The sequence below is a fragment of the Vitis vinifera genome, chromosome 6 (assembly GCF_030704535.1).
Source record: "Vitis vinifera cultivar Pinot Noir 40024 chromosome 6, ASM3070453v1".
NCBI lineage: Eukaryota > Viridiplantae > Streptophyta > Magnoliopsida > Vitales > Vitaceae > Vitis > Vitis vinifera.
This window is the reverse complement of record NC_081810.1, coordinates 17605826-17621225: the sequence shown is the minus strand read 5'-3', so window position 1 is coordinate 17621225 and position 15400 is coordinate 17605826. Positions and strand designations below refer to the sequence as shown.

At 34.9% G+C, this 15400-nt stretch overlaps 1 protein-coding gene across 1 annotated transcript; it reads left to right on the top strand.

Annotated features, from left to right (window-relative positions):
* Nucleotides 1-1769: 1769 nt before the first annotated feature.
* LOC100854563 (ankyrin repeat-containing protein BDA1) lies at nucleotides 1770-5272 on the top strand. The gene is made up of 2 exons (XM_003632206.4): nucleotides 1770-2529; nucleotides 4397-5272. The coding sequence occupies exons 1-2, from the start codon at nucleotides 1954-1956 to the stop codon at nucleotides 5078-5080; spliced, it is 1260 nt and encodes a 419-aa protein (XP_003632254.1). The 5' UTR covers nucleotides 1770-1953; the 3' UTR covers nucleotides 5081-5272.
* The last annotated feature ends 10128 nt before the right edge of the window (nucleotides 5273-15400 follow it).

Genomic DNA, 15400 nt, shown 5'->3' with positions numbered 1-15400 from the left:
ATTAATTTAAATAACATATTATCATACTTATGTTGGTGTCCAAGGCAAGAAGGTGTTGTAGAATACGGATACTTTGTCATGAGATACATGAAGGAAATTATTGATGATCCAAACCCTTATTATGTCAAAGATTTGTGCCTAATGAAATGATTTTTTTTTTTTAAATTCTATTAAATAATTGAAATGACAATTTTTGTTTTAACTTTTGATTGTTTAAAGGTCAAACATATTCTCAATGAGAGATTGATCAAACAAGATTTTAATGGGTATCGTTTGTAACTGAATTGATACTTAATAAGGGTACACCGAAAGTATGTTAATTAAACTTTTAAATTTCTTATATTTATATTATCTATTTTTTGATAACTTGATTTGATGTAAACACCTTCTAGATTTTCATTTTGTTAAATGATTGTACTTGCATGTTTTACTTGAATTCGATATATGTTTAGGGCTAAGGTGCAACCTTAGGGGGCAATTGGTTACGTACATTAATTATATTTAAAACAGTGCAAACTTTATGATGTAGATTTGTGAATATAAATGATAAAGTTGTGTTGAACAATTGAAACATAAAACTTTTATCTATGTTTTAAATTGTTATATATAACAAATTGAAGATTGTACTGAAAGTTTTATCCTCATTACAAAAAATTTGGTAAATTTTCTATTAATTTCTTGCTTTTATATAATTTGTAATGCTATAATTTCTCTTTTGTTATTGTTTTACATTGCACTACTTCCTTAATAATGCAAAGAATTACCTAGCAAATTTATTGTGTTATTGAAAGTCACAAGTTTCATAAGTTGCGCAGAGTAAATTGTTTATCAAACAAAATCATGGGCTACAAGAGATTTTTAAATTTTCTTTATAGATCAATCATTTAATTTGTTACATATGGATATGCTTTGTACATGTTCAAAATACTATGACTACAAATCATTGGCTATAGATTTTGTAAATTTATTATTAATTACTCACATATATGTTTTGTTTGTTTTGAAGTTTTTCAATGTTCAATAATTGTTTTTTTCTTCTCATCATCATATTATATTTAGTTAAATTAAAAAGATGAGTGATCTACCATAGTTGAAAACAAGTTCGAAATAGCATTGTAACAAGTCTCCAACAACAACATAAATACTATAGTACGTACAAATAACCTTTTTCAAAATAATTATTGTATAATTATAATGATTGAGGGAAAATATTAGGTAAGCGTGAAAATAGTTATCAATGAATAATAATGATCGGTCAAAATAGACAATAGTAAGAGTAGATGATAGGAAGGAATAAACATTATTAAGGAAAGACAATCGAAATAAATAGTCAATCAACGAAATAATGATAGTTAAAAATGGGAATTATTAGCAAAAGATGACTGAAAAGAATAGATATTATTAATAAAAAATGACTTGAGACAATGGTCAACAAATGACCCCTCAATTGATAACTGCCAGAAAGATTACTGTTTTTGGAATAGTCATAGCTTACAAAGATGCCTTATGTTCCCTTGTCATTGTCTCCTTTTTTTTCTTTTTTGGGTGAAGCTTTTGTCTCCGGCCTCCACTTATATACTATTTCTGATTCTTGTGGCAATAAAAGAATCAATCTCTTTTGTCTCTGCCTTGGCTGATGCTTTTCTTTCGTGATAAAATCTTTTTGGATTTTACGAAAGCAACCAATTTTAACCCAAAACATCAATTTAACACGCTTATAAGTTGCGAACTTGAGTTTCTTAACCATGGTACGTACAGAAGCCTGCAGGAACATTGACCTTCTGGTTTGAATGTTATCATTAATACAAACAACCACGCCTTCCCTTTATTATCCCCATCGTCCCTAGATTCTGATCACGTTATCACTAGAACAAGCACTTAGATCCCTAAATTTCTACTCTACACATCCCCGAATCTCTTTCTACTCTACACTAACTATTTTCTCCCACTCTCATGGATCCAAGACTACACCAGGCTGCAAGGCTGGGAGACCTTGCTGCTTTGAAATTACTATTAGAAGAAGATCCACTTCTCCTGGAAAAGGTTGCTCTATCACCCTCTGCTGACACTCCACTGCATGTCACTACGCTTGCTGCTAAAACAGACTTTGCAAAAGAGATTCTCCTTAGAATGCCAAACTTTGCATGGGAATTGAACCAAGAGGGGTTCAGTCCCTTGCACATAGCTGCAGCCATGGGCAACATTGAGATAACCAGAGAGCTGTTATCCCTGGGGCCGGGGCTCTGCCTTGTTAAGGACAAGCTGGGTCGAACTCCACTTCACTGGGCAGCTGTCAAAGGGAGGGTGGAGATAGCTGGGGGGTTGCTTTCCCACTGTTATGAGGCTGTTAGAGAGGTAGGTGATAGAGGGGAGACTGCTCTTCACTTGGCTGTGAAGAACAACCAGTTTGAAGTGCTCAAAGTTTTGGTGGAAAAGCTTGGTGAGGATGATCGTGATCAGCTCATAAACGCCCAGGATGATCAAGGCAATACCATCTCTAAGTTGGCTGTGGCTAAGGGTCTGGTCAAGGTAAAAATTATTTTTCTTAATAATTTTTTTTTTTAAATATTTTTTATTAATTAAAAATATGTTTAATAATGATTTTTGAAAGTGTTTTTAATATTTTTTATAATTAAAAAATAAAAACTTTTAAGTGTTAAAAAAGGAGTGAAAACACTTTCTAAAATCAGCATTCAACAGTGTAAATATAAGTAAAAGGAAAAGAAAAAGTTAGGTGGAAAAAGTTAGGTGGGAAGAGGAAAAACACGGGGATTTAAAATGAAAAGATATTGCTAATAGCTTTAACCTTCTGATTTCCTACTCCATTGCAATGGAAAAGCTACTGATTTTCAGATGCACAACACATGGGCTGAAATAATGTGTGGTGGTAGATTGGAAGTGGGACAGACAAATATTTGTTCCATGGGTAGCTTCCAAAATTAAATTACAAAAAAGTGTGATATGACATGATATCATTAAGATTAAAAAAATTATATTTTCGTATTCAATTTTATCATGATAAAATTACAAAAAAGTTTCATATGACAAGACATCATATAAGATTAAAAAATATATTTTTTTATTTTAAAATTAATTAAAATTTTATATATTTTAAAATTATTTAATTTCTATATGGAATGGAAAAATTGAATGAAATAAGCTTTAAATAATAAATAAAAATAATTTATTAATTTTAAATATATTTTTTAGTTTGTTTTCTTATACTTTTTCATTTTATTTATTTATTTATTTATTTTTTTTCATATTTCCTTAAGTTTTTTGGAAAGCAAAGATAGCTTATCAAAATTTTACTTACTTTATCCTTCGTTAAGAGGATGTTCAACAAAACTTAATACTTATTATTTAATGACTTAAATTAAATTTAAGTTGAATTATACTTAAAAAAAAAATTTAGGCTTAAAACTTATTACTTAATATTAATTTACTTTAAGGTTATTTGATAAAATTACTTTAAAATTTATTTTAAAGCATCAAATTATCATACCTGATTGATTTTAACTAATATTTACACTTATTAATTTGAATTAAAATTTAATTTAATTAATCTTAAATAATAAATCTATTTATTAAATATCCATATTTAAAGTACAGTAGATACACAAGATTATAACCACAAAATATTTATAATAAAAAATGAGTTATGATTATGTAATTATAGTTGTAAAATATACTATCACTAGATATAGACAAATAAGACAAAAAATAAAATAAAATTAAGATTAAGAATAAAATAACTATTTTGACTTAATATTTACTACCAAACATGTTTAATCTACTTCATGATTTTAAATAAATTATTAAGTAAACATTTCTAATTGGCCATTATTTTTTTAAATATTGTATTGCCAAAGTTTAAGGGAAGAAAAAAAAATATTAAGGTTATGTTTGGTTCCAAAAATTAATAAGAAAATGAAAAAAAAAAATGTTAAGAAAAGTTATTTTTTTCATTTTTGATTTTACTATATATGGAAAATATAAAAAAAAGTCACGTATAATTAAAATTATTAAGAAATTTATATATTTTTACATTACATCATATTTATGTAGAATAATTAAATAAGTGAAAAAAGTTTGAATTAGTATATAAAAATAATTTATTGAAATTAAATATTTTTCTCATTTTTGTTTAAACACTATGGAAAAAGGAAAAAAAAATCAAATATAATTAAAATTAGTTAAATTTTCATATATTTTGGATGAGTGTGAAAAAGCATATAAAAATCATTTATTGTTTTTAAATCTTTTTTTTTTCCTTCACACTTTTTCTGTCAAATTTTCGGGCAACCAAACATTGCCTAAATTTTTTCATTTATATAATTTTTTTCATATATATGAAATATAAGATATATACAGAATAACTCTAAAGTAAATGCAGGCACAAAAGTTACTCAAAAATCAAAGCAAGCAAGACAAGGAAGTTGCAGAGGTTTCTCCCCAAGATGTTCAAAACCAGGAACTTCAAACTAATCAGGGGACAATTCAAGTAACTGATCCCTACCCGTTGCACCAACAACCAAATGAATCTAAAAGACAGGCAGAGGCTATGATCCTAGTTGTAGTCAGTTTGATAGCAACAGTGACTTACCAAGCAGGCCTTGCCCCTCCTCCAACTATTTGGAAACAGGACATGAAACTAGACTTCAACTGCATGTTCCGTACGCCACCAGAGATATCGTTAGAGGGTCCACCCAATACATGCCCGGCATTCACATACTATCTTTTCATGTCCTTCAACACGGCGGGATTCTGTTCCTCCATCTTCCTCCTTTTCTCATATCGGGACAAGGCCTTTGTGGCAGCTCTCTTGCCCACCACCCTCACCTGCATGGTGTTCACTTACATAACTTTATCCCTCACCATGTCGCCCAATGCCATCACCTTCCTTATGATATACCTCATTACAATCATGATCTTTGTCTACATTCTTATCAGGGTTAAGGCCATACAAGCGATGCTTCAGCGAGCTAGTAGTGCAGGAGGAAAAGTTGTAAGCAAGTTAGTATCTAAGTTAAGAATTAAGCGACAGTCATCTGATCGGGAAAACGACTCCAAAATATAAATATAGTCCTTGACCTTGTGGATGATGTAATGAACAGTACCTTTCTTTAGTGTTTGATGTACATGTTAAAGTAGTTTGTGTAGAATGAAGCTTATTTCCTCTGTTTCCTAACATTCATGCTAGTTGTAAATTTTCGTCCATGTCTTGACAAACTTGATACAAGCTTGGGATGCTATGTTTACATTTGGTTCACTGGTTTATGTTGAAGTAGAGAGAGAATTATTGAGAAACAATGGCTTGACTTTTCCATTGATTAATAATGAATATATATATACATAAAACTTAAATTACAAAAATAGAAAACAATCTACTCAAAACACAAAAATAGGAAACAACCAGAATTAGGGAATTACAACAGAAAATAGAAAGTTACAACTAATTTCAAGAATTTGAAAATAGAAAAAAAATTTATTGTAATAAATTCTCTAATAGTTTGCCAGATGGAAATATCGAAGAAAAAATATTAAAAAAAATGATTTTCTCATATTTGGTATATCATGGAAAATACTAAACAAAATCAATTATAATTAAAATTAATTGGAAACTTATATATTTTTAAATTATTTAATTTTGACATGATAAGGTAAAATAAGTGATATTAGATAGAAAATTGAAGTAACATATAAAAATAATTTATCAATTTTAAATCTATTTTTTATTTTCTTTTACTTTTTTTTTACTTCTCCTCTCTATTTTCTTTTATTTATATTTTTCTTCAAAATTTTTGGGAACTAGACATAGTAGATTGTGGACCCGCATTTTTCACGTGTGTTCCCATTCAATGACATGACTCGCTTTATATTTGTGAAAATTTTATTATTAGAAAACATTTGGAGTCATCACTTATTTTTATTTTATTTTTTGAAAGAAAAATAAAATAAGAAATAAAAACCCTAAGTATGACCCCTAAAAGAAAAGACAGGTTTATGAAAACCAAATCGAGTCCGAATGTTAGGTTACTTACCTATTGGGGAGATACGATGATAAACCGTAACACTCCTTTAAGTTTTAAAATCAGGTCTTTACTAATAAAGTTAAGATGAGTATGACAATTAATCGGCTAATTGATAGATACCGAGAATGATAACTCATAGAATGAAAGCAAGTCATGTATAAAGAATAAAGAAACAAGATAGGAATGAGAATGTACCTTACCATGGAGCAATAACGTGCTTTTACAAGGGAAACAGGGTTAGTGCAACATGAAACAAACATTCACTTGTATTATTGTCAAATAAAGTATAATGGATGTGGCCTCACTAATGTCTAATTTATTTTTGTGTGAATTAATGGTATAAATTCAATTATTTTTGCATTTATAAAATTCATCCTTGCTTATTAAAAAAAAAAACAAGAAAAATCAAGAAAACTATTAAAAGAAACAAACAGAATGCATGCCAGAAAGGAAACTTGGCAGCAAGTTTATTAAAAGGTTTTTAAAAACATCTGAGGATGAAATTTATAAAAAAAAAAAAACAGAGATTATTTTAATGAAAAAGATTTTAAAAACCTTATTTAAAATGGGTAAGAAGATCACAGGGAAAAGAAGAAGCATCAGGAGGAGGAGAATGTGCAGGAAAGATGTAGAAGTGGGGTCCACGGGTATGACTGAGACTGCGTTGTTGGTGCTGACGATGATGCTGTTATTCTCTCTGAATATTCCCCTCCTACTCTCTTACATGCATTGAAGTGCCTTGCATCATTGTATCGCCGGGCTCTTTCCAATTCCTTGAAATTCCCTACATTCAGACTTATTTCCAGCACTTTTGGCATCAATTCCTGTTGAATAGGCAGAATTGCAGTGCAGAGAACCAGAAGAACATGTCTGCAGCATTTCTGGTGATGCAGCTTTGCCAGCTGACGAAACCTGGTCATGGTGATGGTGAACTTTACCCCATATGAGTCTCTGAAAATTGCTGAGAAATTTAGTCTTTCTGCACTGCTGTTTCTGATAGCTGACCAATTGAAGGCGGAAGAATCATGACACGCAGGAGTCGGCTTGGGAGGACGACCACAGGTCACAATCAAAATCCACGAAGGCAATTCCCTTTTCCTCAAGCCTTTCTGCATGTCCGTATTCGAATGTTAGCTGCTTGGCTTTCTCCTCAGACTTGCGACTCAGGGAATTGCTTAGGTCCTTTGCAGCAGTTGAGCCACCAGGGAGCTTTTAATTTCTCAGCTCATATCATAAGCAAGCATTAAGCCACAGAAGATAGAATAGCTCTTCTACTTCAGCACACTGATCTGCTTGGAGTTGCTCAATTTAGTTTGCCAGATCTTAATTTTCGTGTCCCAAGCTGTGGATTTCTTTGCTTCTTCTACCTCTGGATGTTCCAAAACAGAACTGACAAGGATTTGAATGGTTTCCAACCTCTGCCAATTCAGAATTTTCCAGCTGCAATTTTATATTAGAGTTCTTTGACTCCCCTGCTGCATTCTCTAAAGCAAGTTTGGACCTCACCACCTGTTTCAATCTTTGAAGCCCAGTTCCAGCTCCAAAGGTAGAGCTTTCTGTTCTTTCATGGACACGAGATACCCAGAAAATGAGAAGTAAGCGCCAAGCTTTGCAAATTCAGGAGCGATTCCAGCGGTTCTGTGGTATTTGAAGAAAATCACCAAAAGCACGAACACGATGGACAGAAACTGGTCATTGCAACTCTTTGGCAAGTTCAGGCTCATTCATGTGAGGCACTTGAGAAGACTCATTATCAGATGCTTGATTTTTCTCTGCTAGGATCATACCATCTTCCGCACTTCCAACAATATCAACTTCTGTAGTCTTGGAGCTGCTCGCGAGACCATCCTTGCCTTCTGGATTATTGTGCATATCACCAGGGACTTTCTCTGATTTACTTTTATTCACACAGTTGGCAAAGATCATGTTCTGAAGCAGCCTCATTTGGTTCATTGCCAACTAAATCAGCAGCCGAAGCCACTTCTGGACAGTTCTCGTCTGTATCGTCTTCTTGATTAACGTTTGGTGGGCTCATGAACATTGCAAATCAGACTATGGTAGATTTTGGGACCAGCAGAAAGGCGGAGAACCTTGTGGTGATATGCTCTTGCAAGCTCGTATAAAAAAAGCTACTTATCCCAGTACTGGAACACAGAGACGCAGTCCATACCACCAATAAAAATTGTCTCGGGTCACTTTTGGTCGATGAATTTGTGAAACTACAGCAAGATCCAAGTGGAAAGGATCTTCAGAATGTACGTTGTGCGTTTATGGTGATTCTCCACAGCTACCAGTCCACCAATAGGCCGCTGAAGAGCCTTGCTCTCGCACTCGAAATATTTCAATGTAGGATAGTGCTCCTTAGAAGCCACAAGATGATGCTTCGACCTTTCATCCCTTTCTTCGGAAGGAAGAGTTCCCATTACATTCAAAGCACCCAATTGAAGCTCTGATACAATACCAAGGGCAGGAACTCACAAACTGACAGCTTTTTACTCCATGTCAACTTTGACACCTGGAAAGGCTCCTATTCAAGCTAGGTTAAATCCTTTCTCAAGTTCCTCCATTGCTCATCTTGATCATATATTGCGACTATTGGAATTTTTATGTGTGGACTTACATAATTAATTTAATAATGTCATAAATCAGTGTTATTTATTTTTGCATTGTGTGGTCCATAATGGGACTGGACACATATTGTTGCTTGATTTTTTATGGGCTCACCTTAATTCACTTGACTGGCCCATTAAGTCAAGTGGTGGTCCAAATAATGTGTGTGATATATATATATAAAAGAATAAAAAGGGGCTTTTCTCTGGGGGCTTGCTCCCTGCTCTTTCCTCCTTTGGCTGAAAGAGAGCACGCACTCTCGTTTTGGACTGAATCTGGGTGTAGAAGGGAAGAGCTCATTAACTCGTAATTCTCGCACCATCAAGCACTGGAGGAGCTTCCTGAATACCAGAAAAGAGCAAGAAATGGCCTTTCACGAAATTAACCAAGGTGAACGTTTCCGTTTTTGCCGTTCTATGCAATTTAAATTCTCTTCAATTGGTATCAGAGCAAGCATGATTGACTTTTGAGCTGCAATTTTGGGTTAATTTTTTTTATTGCTCTTTTCTGGTATTCAGGAAGCTCCTCCAGTGCTTGATGGTGCGAGAATTACGGGTTAATGAGCTCTTCCCTTCTACACCCAGATTCAGTCCAAAACGAGAGTGCGTGCTCTCTTTCAGCCAAAGGAGGAAAGAGCAGGGAGCAAGCCCCCAGAGAAAAGCCCCTTTTTATTCTTTTATATATATATATCACACACATTATTTGGACCACCACTTGACTTAATAGGCCAGTCAAGTGAATTAGGGTGAGCCCATAAAAAATCAAGCAACAATATGTGTCCAGTCCCATTATGGACCACAATGCAAAAATAAATAACACTGATTTATGACATTATTAAATTAATTATGTAAGTCCACACATAAAAATTTCAACAATTCTCCCACTTGGACTACATAATCAAACATCACAACATATACATAATCATAAATCAATGTCCCATAGAATCTCATCAGAAATAAATAATCAAAAGCAATCATATATGCTTCATTGCTTGATTCATAGGGAAATGTACAATAATAGCAATCCTTTCAACAACAACATAGTATTACAATACCAAAAAATGGCTCCCACTAACTTAATACAACCTAGGCTTCCAACAACCCCATTTGAGATACATGTTCCTGAAACGCAATTATGGGTAAGTCTTTTGTTAATGGATCGGCTCCCACTAACTTAATACAACCTAGGCTTCCAACAACCCCATTTGAGATACATGTTCCTGAAACGCAATTATGGGTAAGCCTTTTGTTAATGGATCCGCCAACATACTTTTTGTGGACATGTGTTCAATATCAATAAGAGACTTTACCACTTTCTCCTTAACAAAATAGAACTTTACATCAATATGTTTGAAGCGAGAAATACTCCTAGTGTTCTTGGAGAAAGCAACAGCTGCGGAATTATCACAAAATAATTTCAGCGGTCTAGAAATGGAGTCAACAACTCCTAAAGCTGAAATAAAATTCCGCATCCACATAGCATGACAACAAGCCTCATAACATGCCACATACTTTGCCTCCATAGTTGAGGATGCTGTAAGTGTCTGCTTGACACTTTTCCAAGATACAGCTCCTCCTGCCATCATAAAAATATAGCTCGTAGTGGATTTCTTATCATCTATGCAGCCAGCAAAATTAGCATCACAAAACCCAACTACATCAAGTAAGCTGGTGCGCTGATATATCAACATTAAGTCCTTAGTTCCTTGCAAATACCTAAGGACCTTCTTAGCTGCTTTCCATTGTTGACTCCCAGGATTGCTCAAGTACCTTCCCAACATGCCCACAACAAAAGCAATATCAGGGCGTGTACATACTTGAGCATACATAAGGCTACCCACCACAGATGAATAAGGAATGGTCTTCATTTCCTCTCTCTCATCATCATTTTGAGGACAGTTTTAGGATCAAGTTTCTTTAACTGTGGATTATATGGCCTAACCTCGGCCTTACATCCCCAAACAATTGTGAACATATGTGTGGTTGCCTATCGTGATCCTATATGTGTCAAATTGTCTTTGTTGAGATATTTTATCTCCCTCTTTTGATTGTTTTATTATTGTGATAACTAAGGTCCATACGGGTATTGTGATTGTCCTATCGATGATTATAATATTTGGTAGGATGCTTGGATTGGTGAAGGAAATTAATTTTATATTATGAATCGTACTAATTTTCTTTGCCCTTTCGGTAATAAAATTAGTGCATATTGGTTGTGATATTTAATTGGTTGTCCTTACCGCCGTGGAAATTTCAAAATTCCAAGCTATTGCTAAATTGAGAAATTGTGGAAACTAGCAAATGCATGATATTGTAATAACATGCATACTGTTGAATTTTGCTATTTTCCAGTTACCAGCAATCCTGGTATTTCTCTGCAATTGTCTACCATCAAACCTCTTACTGGAAATAATTTTAAAGAATGGTTTGAGTCATTTAACGTGCATATGACTCTACAAAATCTGGACTTGGCTTTGTGGGTTGATGAGCAAAGTAAGCCCACTGATGTGAGCTCTGCAGATGAAAGATTATTTTATGAAAGATGGGAGCACTCCAATAGGAGTTGTTTGATAGGATTATCACCCAAAATGGTTGTACTTGTTGATTGAGACAAAGCACATGTTGTCAACCCATTTTGACATGAAGGATCTTGGTGAGGCTTCTTATGTCTTGTGCATAAAGATTATTCGTGATAGGGCTAATGGAGTGCTTAAATTGTCTAAAAGAGCCTATATTGAAAAGATATTGAAAAGGTTCAATATGCACAACTATAAATCTACTAAAGCGCCAATTGTGAAGGGTGATAAGTTTTCAAAGGCTCAGTGTCCTCAAAATGATGATGAGAGAGAGGAAATTAAGACCATTCCTTATTCATCTGTGGTGGGCAGCCTTATGTATGCTCAAGTATGTACACGCCCTGATATTGCATTTGTTGTGGGCATGTTGGGAAGGTACTTGAGCAATTGGTTGTCCTTATTGCCGTGGAATTTTCAAAATTCCAAGCTATTGCTAAATTAAGAAATTGTGGAAACTAGCAAATGCATGATATTGTAATAACATGCATACTGTTGAATTTTGCTATTTTCCAGCTACCAGCAATCTTGGTATTACTCTACAATTGTCTTCCATCAAACCTCTTACTGGAATAATTTTGAGGAATGTTTTGAGTCTTTCAATGTGCATATGACTATGCACATTTTGGACTAGGCTTTGAGAGTTGATAAGCCAAGTAAATTTGAGTTCTTCCATATTGTGGTACAAACGCCTAGGCCATATTTCTAGGCAAAGATTAGAGAGATTGGTTAGAGATGGTGAGTATTATGGGAGATATGATGAGACTGGACCGAATTTTGGACCATTCGCTAAGTTTCTGTTGGAATGCGGCATTGATGCTAGATAAACAATGTCAGACACTCCTCAATAGAATGGGGTTGCAGAAAGGAGGAATCGCACATTGTTGGATATGGTGAGGTGCATGTTGTCTAATTCCTCCTTACCATAATTTCTGTGGGGTGAAGCCTTAATGACTGCGGCATATATTTTGAATCAAGTGCCCAGTAAGTCTGTGCCTAAGACACCTTATGAGCTATGGTCAGGGAAGAAACCAAGCCTTCATCATTTCCATGTTTGGGGATGTAAGGCTGAGGTTAGGCCATATAATCCACAGTCAAAGAAACTTGATCCTAAAACCATCAATGGTTTCTTTGTTGGTTATTGCATTGGATCAAGGGGTTCCAGATTTTATTGTCCATCTCATACCACCAGGATCATTGAGTTAGACAAGGTTGTATATTTTGAAGATGTGAGCTCTGTTGATGAAAGATCTAGTGGTATCTAAAGTTTGATAGTATTATCACCCAAAATGGTTTTAAAGAAAATACAGTTGACAGATGCATATATTTAAGGGTCAGTGGGAGTAGTTACATATTTCTTTTTTTATATGTTGATGATATACTACTCGCATCAAATGATCCTGACTTGTTGATTGAGACAAAGCACATGTTGTCAACCCATTTTGACATGAAGGATCTTGGTGAGGCTTCTTATGTCTTAAGCATAAAGATTCTTCGTGATAGGGCTAATGGAGTGCTTAAATTGTCTCAAAGAGCCTATATTGAAAGGATATTGAAGAGGTTCAATATGCACAACTGTAAATCTACTAAAGCGCTAATTGTGAAGGGTGATAAATTTTCAAAGGCTCAGTGTCCTCAAAATGATGATGAGAGAGAGGAAATGAAGACCATTCCTTATTCATCTGTGGTGGGCAGCCTTATGTATGCTCAAGTATGTACACGCCCTGATATTGCTTTTGTTGTGGGCATGTTGGGAAGGTACTTGAGCAATCCTAGGAGTCAACATTGGAAAGCAGCTAAGAAGGTCCTTAGGTATTTGCAAGGAACTAAGGACTTAATGTTGACATATCAGCGCACCAGCTTACTTGATGTAGTTGGGTTTTGTGATGCTGATTTTGCTAGCTGCATAGATGATAAGAAATCCACTACGGGCTATATTTTTATGATGGCAAGAGGAGCTGTATCTTGGAAAAGTGTCAAGCAAACACTTACAGCATCCTCAACTATGGAGGCAAAGTATGTGGCATGTTATGAGGCTTGTTGTCATGCTATGTGGATGCGGAATTTTATTTCAGCTTTAGGAGTTGTTGACTCCATTTCTAGACCGCTGAAATTATTTTGTGATAATTCCGCAGCTGTTGCTTTCTCCAAGAACACTAGGAGTATTTCTCGCTTCAAACATATTGATGTAAAGTTCTATTTTGTTAAGGAGAAAGTGGTAAAGTCTCTTATTGATATTGAACACATGTCCACAAAAAGTATGTTGGCGGATCCATTAACAAAAGGCTTACCCATAATTGCGTTTCAGGAACATGTATCTCAAATGGGGTTGTTGGAAGCCTAGGTTGTATTAAGTTAGTGGGAGCCGATCCATTAACAAAAAGCTTACCCATAATTGCGTTTCAAGAACATGTATCTCAAATGGGGTTGTTGGAAGCCTAGGTTGTATTAAGTTAGTGGGAGTCATTTTTTGGTATTGTAATACTATGTTGTTGTTGAAAGGATTGCTATTATTGTACATTTCCCTATGAATCAAGCAATGAAGCATATATGATTGCTTTTGATTATTTATTTCTGATGAGATTCTATGGGACATTGATTTATGATTATGTATATGTTGTGATGTTTGATTATGTAGTCCAAGTGGGAGAATTGTTGAAATTTTTATGTGTGGACTTACATAATTAATTTAATAATGTCATAAATCAGTGTTATTTATTTTTGCATTGTGGTCCATAATGAGACTGGACACATATTGTTGCTTGATTTTTTATGGGCTCACCCTAATTCACTTGACTGACCCATTAAGTCAAGTGGTGGTCCAAATAATGTGTGTGATATATATATAAAAGAATAAAAATGGGCTTTTCTCTGGGGGCTTGCTCCCTGCTCTTTCCTCCTTTGGCTGAAAGAGAGCACGCACTCTCGTTTTGGACTGAATCTGGGTGTAGAAGGGAAGAGCTCATTAACCCGTAATTCTCGCACCATCAAGCACCGGAGGAGCTTCCTGAATACCAGAAAAGAGCAAGAAATGGCCTTTCACGGAATTAACCAAGGTGAACGTTTCCGTTTTTGCCGTTCAATGCATGCTTAAATGTCAACATGTGATCCTATGCAATTTAAGTTCTCTTCAGCAACCGCCACTGATAGCTCTCCAATTAATCATTTCCCAGTAAAGTGGTAGGTGCACCCTCTCTTTGTATTTCAAACTCTCTCTTCTCGAATAGGACCTGAATAACAATAACTGCTATTTAGATATCAGGATGCAGATTTACTGGGATTTGGTGGACCTCTCTTCATCAGAATTAATAGAAATGGGGAATCCTGATCGATCTAGCTCTGCTTTGCCAAGCATCCCAGAAAGAGTGAACCATGCTGATGCATCTACAGTGCTGGTGCTTCCAAAGATGCCATCAAATATCTTAATAGGATTCAAACAAAATCTTGGACCAAACTCCACCAGGGTAATTTCATCTTAGCCTCCTCAATCCACTTTGTTGGGTGCATTATGAGGAACAGAGGTCTGGTAGCTCTGGAACCTTATATGATCATCATCTTTTCACAATCAGATTTCAGCTGCTGCTCATGTCTTCATGGATTTTGACTGTTTGGTCCAGAAATATCAACATTAGAAGGTGTGCCCAGATTTATATCGAGTGGAGGTGGATCAGGAATAACTTGCCCAGCTGTACAGACACAGTCATTTCCTTCAGATGACATGCAGCAATATAGGCCAAATCATCTTAAGATATTAATGGAATTCATAGAGCGGGAGAATGGGAAGCAGCATTGGCGTCCTGGGTGATGACAGTGACAACCCAACACTTGCCATCAGAAGACAGCTAAAACTGAGCTGGAGCATGAACCTTACCAATCAGATTCACTGAATATTGCACCTTGGCCTGCCAGTGTGGACATGTTCTGGAGTTGCATAACCTTCACCTGTTGCTCAAACAAAAATACCCCATGCCATTGCCTACTGACTTTTTTCCATCAATGTTTAATCCAGAAACGAACACATTTCCTGCATACTTATGACCTCCAATGAGTATAGAGAAGACTGGTTGCATGCACCAACCTACCACTGTCCCTTTAGGCCTCCATTTTCCTGATCTTTTCAACTAATGGAAAGTATCCCACATAAGCCAACAGAAACTTGTTTCTAATTAATTGTTTTCCATTC